We start from the raw sequence: 12,013 nt of genomic DNA on the forward strand, positions 1-12,013 counted from the left end.
GCGGTCCGACGGCGTAGCAGGTACCGTCGTGTAGGCGCCCCAGGACAGCTCTGTCTCGATCACCATGACTACGATGCCGAACATGCCGAAGATGAGCGCGTAGTCGCTGAGGCGCTTGCGCTTCTCGAAGAGCGCCCGGCGGTGCCCCAGCTTGTAGCCGATGTTCTGGTTCTTCTTGCTGGACTTGCCCCCGCCGTTGTTCGTGCCGCCGGAGCCGTAGAGCGCCAGGTTATTGGAGTTGTGTTTGGGTTTGGAGACCACGATCTCCGGGGCAGCGGCTATGGGGCTGGCGAGCGGCGGCTGGAGCGGCTGAGACTCGGAGTCAGGCTCGTGCAGGTTCCTGCGGGACGAGCTCAGGTTGCTGAGCGGCCGCATGATGCCGCCGTTGTACCTGCAGCTGCTCATGGCTATTTCGGCGAAGGGATTGCTCTCCCGACGCTGCTGGTAGCGGTGATGGTGGGTGCTGCCGCTGCTGACACTGCTGCTGGGATTGGCTGCTTGTTGCTGCTGCAGGCTATGACACTGATGGTACTGGGGGTACTGGTGGGGCTCTCTGGACGAGCCGGCATGGCTAGAGGGGGTGAGCTCGCTGATATTCAACTGGCTACTCTGCCGGGAGGAGGCGGAGATGGAGAGCGGCGAGAACCGAGTCCTGAAGGCGCCCGAGAGGGGCGAAGAAGTGCGGAGCAGCGAGGGCAGGTTATCCCCCGCTGCTACCGCAGCGGCTCCATAGTAGGAGCAGTTGTTGCACTGGAGGCATGGGTTCTGCTGGTTCTGCTGCTGCTGCTGCTGCTGCTGCTGGAGAAGACTCTGCTTGTCTTGGCCGTGTTGCTGCTGCTGCTCGGAGCAGAAGCCCGTCTGAAACTGCAATGGTGTTTGCATGTCAGAGACGTTAAAGCCGCAGGAGGACCAGGTGGTGGTGGTGGTGGTGCACCCTGCGCAATGCGTTACGGTCGGCAGGGAAGAGTCCTGCTGCCGCCACGAAGGGCCCATCCCGGCTTCCGTAGAATCCAGCCGCTGAGTCCGATTGGTCGGGCGGACCAAAACAAGGAGCATCTCGTCGGGGGAGACCGGCTGCGGCGTGAGGCGGCGGAGAGATCCCCCATCCGCCCTGCCCCCTCCCGCGCGGGGATCCCGTCTCTCACCGCTCCCGCAGGTAAGGGTTACCCTCGCCCCCCGCCCCGCCGCCGGGGTGACCCACGCCTCAGAGACCCGGGTGGGTCCAAGGTGGGCGGGGAGAACGCTCGCTGAACTCGCTTCCGGGATCGCCCTCTGCGAGGAAGGGGCCGCTACGACGGGTCTTCCCGGCCCCGACGCTGGGCACACATCTGCGCCGTCTCCAGAACATGGACGCTGCGCTGCGCTCCGGGGCTGTCCAGCGACGCCCCGCCGCTTCCCGCAGACGTGCAAAACAGCAGCGCCCCCGCTCCGAGTCCTTCGCCGCGGCCCCGGGGAGGAGGCGGCTCCCGGGGCCTGCCGCGGCCGACGCCCAGCACAGATCGGAACTGGGCTGGGCTGCGGCCTCAGGCCGTGCCCACAAGCCATCAGAGAGGTCAAAACTCGGGAGAGCCCAGGGCCCAGGGCCCACTGCCTTCCAGGGCCCGCAGGTTAGCAAGAGCTAACCGCTCGAAGGCCATCCTTTGTCATTTCATTACATATAGCTATTTCTGATATTTTCAGACCTATAATAAAGGGGAGAGTTTCTTTTGGCCACTCTTTTTCTGAACTAAAAAAGGAAGAAACATTCACTGGAAGTTTCGTAGGGTTTTAGATTACCACCTGAGGATGCAATACAAGGTGATTTATAGGTTAGGGACTTATTCCAATGGGTCACCAGAAGCTTTGTCACCGAAAATCGGGAATAAAACTCCTTAACACCAATGTAGTATTAAGAAGCAGGCATTATTTATTGCGGCACCGGATGCACGGGGGATCGCTCCGCCTAACGTGCATCCCGAACTATTTTGCAGGTCCCATTTTATGTCACATAGCTATACGTATTCATTACATTTCCAGGAATTATCTGCATATGTATGAGTCTTCCTGGGACCTTCATTAATATTATAATGTCCTTTTACACCTGCGCAGTTATGCCTCTAGGTGGTCGGCTTGACGGTCTGGTGGTCGTTACTTCCTCTTCACCCCTCTTCATCCCGTTGTTTGCCCCAGGATCCTCTAAGTTCTTGCACATATCCCTTACTTGGCACTTCTTCACAAACCGCAGAACCAGCTCGGCCTGGTTTTTCTGCTGCAGACCCTCTCTTATCACTTCACACATTCCTTGACTAAGGTAAACACTTCCTTAGATGGTTAGTATCTACATACAAGAACTACAAAGCCTAAACAATAGCTGGCCCCAAGGATACAGCCGACCCTGCAACTAAAAGCTAGTTTCTTTATACGCTAGGACAAAGGTTCATGCAGCAATTACAGCATTATATCAGCTTTAACAGTGAAACAGGATTGTTTTCATTAAGTAATTGAGTTTTTGTCTGGATCCATTTTCCTGAAACTCTTCCACAGCAATCTTTAAGTTTGTTACCTGCTACCATTTTGCCTCTTCACCTTCCTTTCTCTCCCAAATTCTCACTGAATATTTCATTATGGCAACTCCCTTAGACAGAGCAATGTCTGAACCAGATAGTCTTTTTTCTGCATTTATTTAAGGAAAGATTCTTTAAGGAAAGAGTTGTGAAAAAAGTTATTTACTTTATAGATATGTCATTCTTGTTAACTATCTGAGTTTATAAGAGAAGTTTCTTTTTTTCAGTCAGGAGGCACTGTCTATGCAGATTGAAAATTCAGCTGTAGTATTGCACTTTAATAGCATGGAAGGTGTCTTTACAACTTTAACTTCTCCCAGATATTAAAGAAACAAAAAACCATTAAGCCTTTCTAGGATAAAAGCCTACATCTGTATAATTTCTAGAACTTGCACAGCATTTAGTTCAGTTTCCTTTGAAACTCTGCATACGTGAATGGTTTGCATTTCAAGTAATTTAGATGAGGTAATGTGAATAGCTAAGGGGTTTTTTAATATGCTCTGCTATAAAATTTAATTTACTTAATTTTTAACCAAAGTGTACCTTTTAAAGCAAGTGCATATTGCGCATATGCAGTCAAACAACCCTCACTAATGTAGTAACCATCATGGTTCTAAAATATAGGTAGATTATTCTGAGTGACCAAAATATTTAAATCTCTTGAGTATGTTTATACAGCATAGATTATTTTAGAAAAAGCACCCAGAAATATGAGTATATATGACATACAGCATCATGATTTAAAAATTATATTAAATTGTATTTGGATGCTCTCTGTTAAGTTATGCGATCAAAGCTCATCTGCACACTCACAAAGGAGCTCAGAGAGGCAATGGCAAGAGGGGGAGCCCAAATAATACCCTGCCGGGCTACTCCCAGTCCCATCACAGGGGCCATCAGTCAATCAAAGGCCCATCTGCACAAGTCCAGAGGAGCACAGGGGCACAAAATACTGAACAGGAACCCAAATCAAGGACTCCTGAGCAATGAACACCTTCTCCGGGCCATCCCAGGGCTGTCCCAGCAGAGCCATCAGACCCATTGTCCAGGCATGAAACCCATCATGACGAGATGAGTCATCGGGAGCAGCTCCCCAGATCACCTTTTCAAGACTCAGGGAGGTTGCTGCCTAGGGGTGGGACTTTTTATGAGATGCAGGGGAAAAGCAGTTTGGGATGGGATTGCACAGGACTTACTATGGGATGTTTAGGGGAGGAACCAAAGGCAGGACAAGGGAGTGGTTTAGGTGATTTTGGGGAGGAACAAGTGTGGACAAATAGAGGGGTAAGGGGATAAAAAGGGCCAGTTGTGTGTAAATAGTTTGCTGGTCAGTACACTTGTCTGGCTATGCCCTGTGCCTGATCAGCACAGTCTGTCCTATCTTCTTATTAAATGCCTTTCTAACTCTTTTCTGGCTGAGGGCTCGCTATTCTGGGTGGGGTGTGGGTGGTGTATGGGGGTGTGGGTGCAGCAACTGGAGTCAGACCATGAGTCGGAAGGCCCGTGTATCTGTGGTGCCAGCAACTGGAGCAAGTGCAGCTGTGTGAGTGAGTGTGATCACTAGTGAAGATCAAGCCGGATTAGTTGGGGAGTAGGTGGACTGGGAGCAAGTGGGTGAGTGAGTCTCTAAGGTCCAGGTCTGGGTGTGAGAGAGCCTGTGTATCTCTAAGGGTAAGAGCATTGGGAAGGGTCGGCTATTGGGACCTGGGAAGTCCTGGCCAGCTTTGTGTATGTGTGTGTGTGTGCACATGCGTGCACACACAATGGTCTGTACCAGCAATTGGAGCAAGGCTGTGGCCTCGGGGGCTCATATATCCAGATGCCGGCAGCTGGGGAGACTGGGATCCAGGGGCCAGCTATGAGTAGAATGAGGCTGTTGGTGCTGTCTCTGTTCATGCGAGTGCTCTGAGCGTCTGTCAGTGATCTGTGTGGCCAGCTGTGTATGTATGTATATATGTGGTGCATATGTGTGCTCTGTGCGTGTCCCTGCTGGGAATGCATTTTCAGCCTTGCTACTGTTTGGACCTAGGGACATGGAGTGGCAGCAGCCTCACCTCTCAAGCTGTTGTGTCCAGCATGATATATTTTCTCTAACACTCTCTGTTGCAATCAGTTCTCTTGAGCACCTGAGACCAAAAAGGGAAGCTTTTAGTTTTAAGAATGAACATGCTGTTTAACAGAGCTTCAGTTCTTCCAACGTTTGTTTGGAAAAACATGGTGTCATAATTGTTTCTCAGTGGTCCTATTTTGCCTGTGTTTTCAAACACATCTGAATGGCATGGATCTTATAAAATGAAAATCTAAGGGAACCTATGTTCTTTTCACTGTGTAGAGTCCTGCACAAATGTACTGTCAGAATATATGTTTTGTGAAATGGTTAAAGATTTAGATATGCTTAGCTTTCATCCTTCCTTCTCTGTTCATGCCATGTCTTTAATATTTGCTTTAAAATAATTTTAAGTGTCCTCTTTAACAGAAGATAAAGATCTCAGGATCTAGTTTACCCTGAAAGATTCTTAAGAAATTTGTAAATCTGCATGTTTTATTTAGAAGTCAACATTTCATCTACTCTGATCATGCAAGATTATCGATCTTTTAAAAATCTTGGTAACCTAAAATATGTGATTGTTGTGTTCTGTATGGGGAAATGATTGCATTTGTTTCATACATATATCAGTCACCAATCCCAATTTTAATATATCTACTGCTGATAGCCTATTTATTTGTAGAACTCGGCAAGGACGCTGCTGTTGCTGTCTTTTGGATATTTCATCTACTTGCTTGATAGTTTCATTATGCCAATAAACAAATGAATATTCCCATGTTTACCACAAGAAGTCAGACTAGTCATACAGCATGTTCTGAAAGTAATCAGAGAGTTTATTTAGGTTCCGTTGTACAATTGGGATATCTTATCACAGTTTCAAGGTCTAAAATAGGAATTGGTAACAATTTGCTTCTTCATAGTGAGAGAGGTAAACCTTCCTCTCTATGACAGTGATAAATGAACTGAAATAGAAAGATGCGATTTAACATCTCTCTTTTTAAAATCTTTTTAAATTTACTTTTAAAAATGAGTGTATTAAATTTCAGAAATAAAATAAATTATTGATGTGAATTGAATTGTTATATTCCTCCATATCACAAAGAAATTAGCACGGACAGCTCAGAATTGCTAAGACATTAAGACAAACATCTGTTTAGGTCTGGGTTGTGGGTTTTTTTCTACCTTTTCATTAGACACTGGGTGGAACTACTCTTACTGATTGCCATAGGTCCTGCTGCTGCTTTGCCAAAGAAGCTGTTTTTACATATATATGTGTGTGTGTGTGCGCGCGCATATGTGTTTGTATAAAGTGAAAGAGAGAGAATTACTGCAGATCTCATTTGACAATGAATATTATTGGAATTATTATTATTGGAAAACAGATTATTTTTTTCCTAAACCCACTAATTGCAAGAAAAAGATAAATAGTTAAGCAAACCTATACAAATAGCAGGACAGGAAGCTCAACAGACAGGAAAAATTAGATTTCTGAGAGGAAAAGAAACACTATGAAATATCTGAAGTGACAGCTAATGGCTAGTAATCTTAAAAGCTCACATAACAACATCCAATGAATATCCAATACCTACAAGCTACAATAAAAGGTAGAAAAAGGTTAGAAAGCTGTTTTGGCTCTTATCTTTTTACCCCTATTCATGCCAGACTCCTGTTAAAGTCACTGAGAATTCTGTGCTCATAAAAATGTCCAAAGATATAGAAGGATAGTTAGAAAAGGGAAATGAAAGAAATGGGGGGAAAAAAGCAAGGGAATTCCATTCTATAACAGTATTTTGGACTGAAAGCATATTCTGCACAAGATCTATGAGTTTTTAGAAAGCACTAAAGGAAACAGTCTTGTCCAAGACAGTGTGTATATATATGCTGAGTATGTACACAGAAAGATGCCATTCAGTGAAAGCAGAGTCACAGTAAGAAAAATACATTTCCAAAATAGATTAAAAGAAAAATGTTGTCTGCGAGCAAAAAAAAGCAATAATGAAACAACATTAAAAAGGGGGTAGTATTTAGCATTTTTTATTATTTTAAAAAGGTGCAATTTTATTTTTGGTAAGAGCAAAGATGGTTAAGACCTTGCAGCAGTAGCTTGCCTGGGTGTTCAAATATGAATTTCCAAATGATGGTGTATGAAATCCTTTCCAAAGTGTTGTACCTGCCAAAATCCTCACTTCCTTCAGGAAGTCCAGGATTTCACTTGGCTTGTTTCCTTCTGCGCTCATCTCTGGGCATTCGGCTAGAAATAAAAAAAGAGAGTAATTTCAGATTTTCTTCCTGCTTTCCCACTTGAGAATGGACTCTCATGTTCTGGGTGGCACCCATGGCAAGTTGCTCATCAGTAGTCAGTCTAAAATCTCCTAAACTGTTGTTGTCCAGACATCAAGGGTGAGGCCAGACTTTCCCTTGTGGGAAAGAGAGGATGAAAACCTTCAGTTACTCTTCCATTGCTCCTGAGTGAATAGAACAAAGCAAGTTGAAGTTATGGAAGTTTGCAAACAAAAAACTTTCTGTAACATAAGTGCTATGGTGTCTGTCATAGTATAATAGAAGAAAGCAAGTGAAAAGCTCAGATAGAGCTGATGTGTATCCAAAATGGGATAATTCATTATCTGTGTTGAAGAATAGCCTCTATACTTCATTTAATAAGAATAAAAGAAATGGTGGGCTTTTGTTTCTAATTAAATACATGTTCACGGTGCAGTGGATAAATGACTCAAGCATCAAGGAAGGTGATCTTGAATATACGGAGGGAGTTAGATGAGAGAAAAAAGTAAGTGACATAGTAGTATTCAGTCAGGTATCTTCTGGTGACTCATCCAAATCCTGCTGAAATCAGTGGTTTCTGTAGGTTTTTATATTTACCTTTGTAGAGGGTGAAATATTTTTAACCTAGGAAAAATGACTTTATAGATTATAGAAGCCAGCCCTCCACTATGGGCGTCCCCAGTTTAATAAAATGTAAGGAGTAGCCGCCTCTTGAAATCAGTTAAACTTCTTGTCATCACTATTCCTATTGAGGGGCTTCTCTAGAAAATTATTCCTATAGTATTGAGGAAAGCCACCTGCCCCCTCCCTGCACCTATTTTCTAACTGGGAAAGCTATTTTTATTAAATACAAAAGCAACCAACGTGTCTAGATATGAAGTAGCTTGAATCCTCCATTTTTTAATTAATCCAAACTAAAATCTTAAACTGAAGCTTTCACAGACTCAAAAGTTCAATTTGGATGCAAGTTGATCACCTCTGTTATTGAAATGTAGAACTGACATTTAGTAGTAATTTGGTTTAGAAGAGCTAGATGCTTGTTTAAGCTGTCATTACACTTTGCATAGACCTATGAGTTATTTGAAGTGTCAAATATACACAGTGCCTATAGAGGACAGAGACAGTGGGTTTGACCCTGACAATGTGCAGCTGTGATCCTACAGCAAAGAAGTAAATAACTTTGAGGGAGTATGAGATGAAACCCGGATGAAACAGAGACAAAGGAGGAATGTGATCTCACCTCTGGAAGATAAGGAAACAGGGTGAACAGCAGAGAGTAGCCTATAGTGAACAGCAACTGGGTGCGTGGGTAGTAGAGTTTGACCAATAATAAAGCTTTTAGCAGCATGTGTACAGAGTATAAAGCTGTAACTGACTAACAATAAAGATCTTTGCTTCACCATCCTTGCAAAGCCCATGCCTCAGTTGCCACAAGCGGTGACCCTGACGTGATGGTCAATAAGCCGCGGACGATAGAGCGGTTAGTGACGACGCCCAGCTGAACTCAAGAAAGCAACGGTACAGAGAGCTGTTTGGTCCGGACCTCATCACCTCTACAGGTGAGCAGCTGGGGACGATATGGGTTCCATATTGATATCCAGTATAATAATGGAAATACTAGAAAGGAGAGGGGTAAAGTATGAGGAAGCAGCTGTGAAACTTTTCCTTGCCTGGCTGCGCAAGCAGGGACACGCTGCGGATGCCACAACAGCATTTCGCACTCAGCTTTGGGAAGAAGCAGGAAAGACGCTATTTGATGCAGCAGCAAAGGGAGATTCTACAGCAACCTCTTCTTTGACAACGTGAGGCTCACAGAGCCCCGAACCGGTGGCATAGCCCAACTGAACCAGGATCCGTGGAAACTTTGTGCACTCATCACCTACAAAAAAGGTGAGCAGTCGGGCACGATGGGAGGGAAGTTATCCCGAGATCAACAGCGCAGCCTGGACGTATTGTGATGGCTGCTTGCAGCTCAACAACGAGCTGTGACAGGTCTGCAGCTAGTGACTCTGTTAGAATGGATCCGTGACAAGGTGCCAGACTTTCCACCTGATGGCACTTTGCAAATTCCTGCCTGGCAAGAGGTAAGCAGACGATTGTACGATGCTGCCGCGGAGGGGGACTCCGCAGCAGGAATGCATTTAGCACCTTGGTCGCAAATTCTGACTACTCTTCACCAAGTGTGGACCAATTCTACTAACAGTGCTAAACCAGGGGAAGCTGTAAATTCCACTGACAGCACGAGTACGATGGCGACTCTGTCCACACCTCCTCTGCCCCCAAAGCTCCTGTCAACAATTGCAGCAACCCTCACAGCACAGGACCAAGTGCGGAAACAGGACAACTCAGACAATGATTCCATTGATGTGGATAACTGGCTAGCTGAAAAGGGTCACATAGACATAGTCCAGCTGGCTGGACAAAAATGCACATCGCTCTCAGCTTATCTGAAGTAAAGCAAAAATACACTATCCTTGGCTGTTCTTGTTACGCAATAACAGGAAGATCGCGGTGGGAAAAGAATGTTACAGGTGGGAACAGATAACTACAGAAGAGAAACTAGGGGCGGGCTTGGTATTTAGGCAACTAACCAATAATGAGCTTAACTTTTGTAATATGTATGAGCTAATTATAACAAGGCATAAAAGGTGACTGTAAGGGACGATAAACGAAGTCTGCTGATCACTCATATTGAGTGACTGCGTCTTCCCTCCGTCGCGACAAATGGCGCCCGAACAGGGACCCTAGAGAAGGCTGAACCTGCGAGCCATGGTTCGACAGAGATTCGGGTACCGGTCCTGAAAGCAGCGCAGGAGGCAGAAGGGCACAGTCCCCGCGCCCGGGAGCACCTACAGAGGGTCCCGCCGGCCACACGTCGCCGAAGTCTTGCAAAGGCTAAACAGCGCTGACGACGGTATGGAGAGACAAGCGACGTACGATTTGCTCATATGCTTTTTAGAAAAGCGGAGCATTTGGGACATAGATTGTAAAAAGGAATTCCTCGGGTTATTAGCGTATGGGATAGCATCCAGGTCCCCCGCGGCAGCGGCGAGCGGCGGCGCGCGGCCCGGCAGGCCCCTTCCCGGCCGCTGTTTCTCTCCAAGGCGGCACCCCCCCCTCCGATCGGCGCCATGGCGATGCAAGCGGCCAAGCGAGCTGACATCTGGCTGCCCCCAGAGGTCAATCGGATCCTTTATATTCGGAACCTGCCGTATAAAATCACAGCGGAGGAAATGTATGATATTTTTGGGAAATACGGACCTATTCGACAAATCAGAGTTGGAAACACTCCTGAAACAAGAGGAACAGCTTAAGCTTCTCAAGGAAAAATACGGAATTGATTACAAACCCACCAAAAAAAGTGCTTCAGATGTCCCCTACAAGAAATGGGTTTCTGCCTTGAACTAGCAAACATCTCTGTGTTTAACGAGAAGCCTTTTTGCCTTGATGGAGATAATTTATTCTGTATTCTGTATTTATGCTGTATTCTGAATGTGGAAATTGGTTGGGACTAGGAGGCTGGCTTAAAGGCATTTTGCAAACGGGATTATTATTTTTGATCATTATTGTAATAATAGTTTTTTTGATCAAAACCAGCCAAAATTATTTGTAAGCATTAGGCATATCTGAAGAGAATGCCTTTATTTGAATCAGCAGTTAAGGTGTAGTTTAGTCTGATGCTGTGGTTTTATCTGCTTCTGGTGAATTTTTGAAGTGATGAAATCAGAGATACAAGGTATACTAAGAGTTATGAGGTAATAAGGTAATAATCTAAGTAAGGGTGCTGTCTTTTATATCTACAAGTGCAATATGCTTTTATGTAGCAGAGAGAAACTTTAACAATAATGTTGCTTGAGCGAGATGTGCATGTGACAACTTGGGAAAAGGGATATCACAACTGGAGTGCAACAGTGTTTCTACGTCTGGCAGAGTGAAATCTTTCAAGACCTGAGTTTAGACAGTCTAAAATAAATTGTTAGCATTCAGAAAACCCATCTTAAGCCTCTTTTGCTTACATAGTGTTATGGAAGTCAACTGCTATTGTAGAGAATTAATGATTTTTTAATACATATTAACAAATACTACTATTTTAACTTGAGGCAGTTGAGTGAGAAATTCTCACGTGTAGCATTTGAGGGAATGTCAGCATAAATCGCACTTACAGTAAGACTGCATTTTTAATTACTGTACTCGTTAAGATTCGATGATGCCATAAGGCTAAGGCCTTTTATCACAGATCGGTTCTGAACTAAAAGGTGTGTGCACATGTAGATATGCACATTTGTGTTATTTTCCTTAATTGGCTACAAAATAATATAATTAGGTTGGGGACTAGATCTTGGGAATTTGTCTATTATACTTCTGTTTGTTAAGGAACGTGCATAACATACAGCACCCATGTAGGCTTGGCTTGTGGCATAGTTGTCAAATTTAGCATAGACATTCAGACAGATAAGCAACGTACTCTTCTTGTGTGTATGACCTACAAGCCATTATGGCTTAGTGTGTAAATCTGTATGTAACTATTGAAAAATCCACTTATGAATGTATATAGCTTAGAACTAATTTTTTCCCTTTGTTAATTCTTTGATATCAATGAGGTATTCTTCAGAAAATGTATGGACTGGTTGGTTGCATAAGGGCAGTTGTTATTTGGACAGAAAATTGTTAATGGTCAGGGATTTTCCACTAAAATATTTGCAAATATTCCTAGTCAAACATCAGTTTGGTTTCTTTTTGGGTTTTGAGCTTGCATTAGTCCATGTTCAGAACTTTAAAATTACCTTTGAATTTTTTAAACTTTTTATATCACTGGAACAGAAAGAGCATCTAAATTAAAGCTTCAAGCTAACTTTATTTTTCAAGTATTTCAGGAATTATACTTCTGAACTGAGATTTTATAAGTTGGCTGTGTATGTTCCTGTGTTAAAACGCTGTTATTGAAAATGGTCAACCAGGCCTGTGTCGCCCAAAATAAAAACGGGGGAATTGTGGATAACTGGCTAGCTGAAAAGGGTCACATAGATATAGTCCAGCTGGCTGGACAAAAATGCACATCGCTCTCAGCTTATCTGAAGTAAAGCAAAATACACTGTCTTTGGCTGTCCTTGTTACACAATAACAGGAAGATTTTGGTGGGAAA

The 12,013-nt window shown here is 44.3% G+C and overlaps 1 protein-coding gene across 1 annotated transcript in view; it reads right to left on the reverse strand.

The window, feature by feature from the left end:
* The window catches only part of LOC129783168 (small conductance calcium-activated potassium channel protein 2-like), a 31,985-nt gene extending 24,164 nt beyond the window's left edge, over positions 1–7,821 (reverse strand). Inside the window, exon 1 of the mRNA XM_055793028.1 lies at positions 25–7,821. Coding sequence (XP_055649003.1) covers positions 25–1,545 — 1,521 coding nt within the window. The 5' untranslated portion in view covers positions 1,546–7,821. The remainder of the gene's footprint in view (positions 1–24) is intronic.
* Positions 7,822–12,013: the final 4,192 nt, after the last annotated feature.

Source organism: Falco peregrinus, chromosome W, assembly GCF_023634155.1.
Source record: "Falco peregrinus isolate bFalPer1 chromosome W, bFalPer1.pri, whole genome shotgun sequence".
NCBI classification, from domain to species: domain Eukaryota; kingdom Metazoa; phylum Chordata; class Aves; order Falconiformes; family Falconidae; genus Falco; species Falco peregrinus.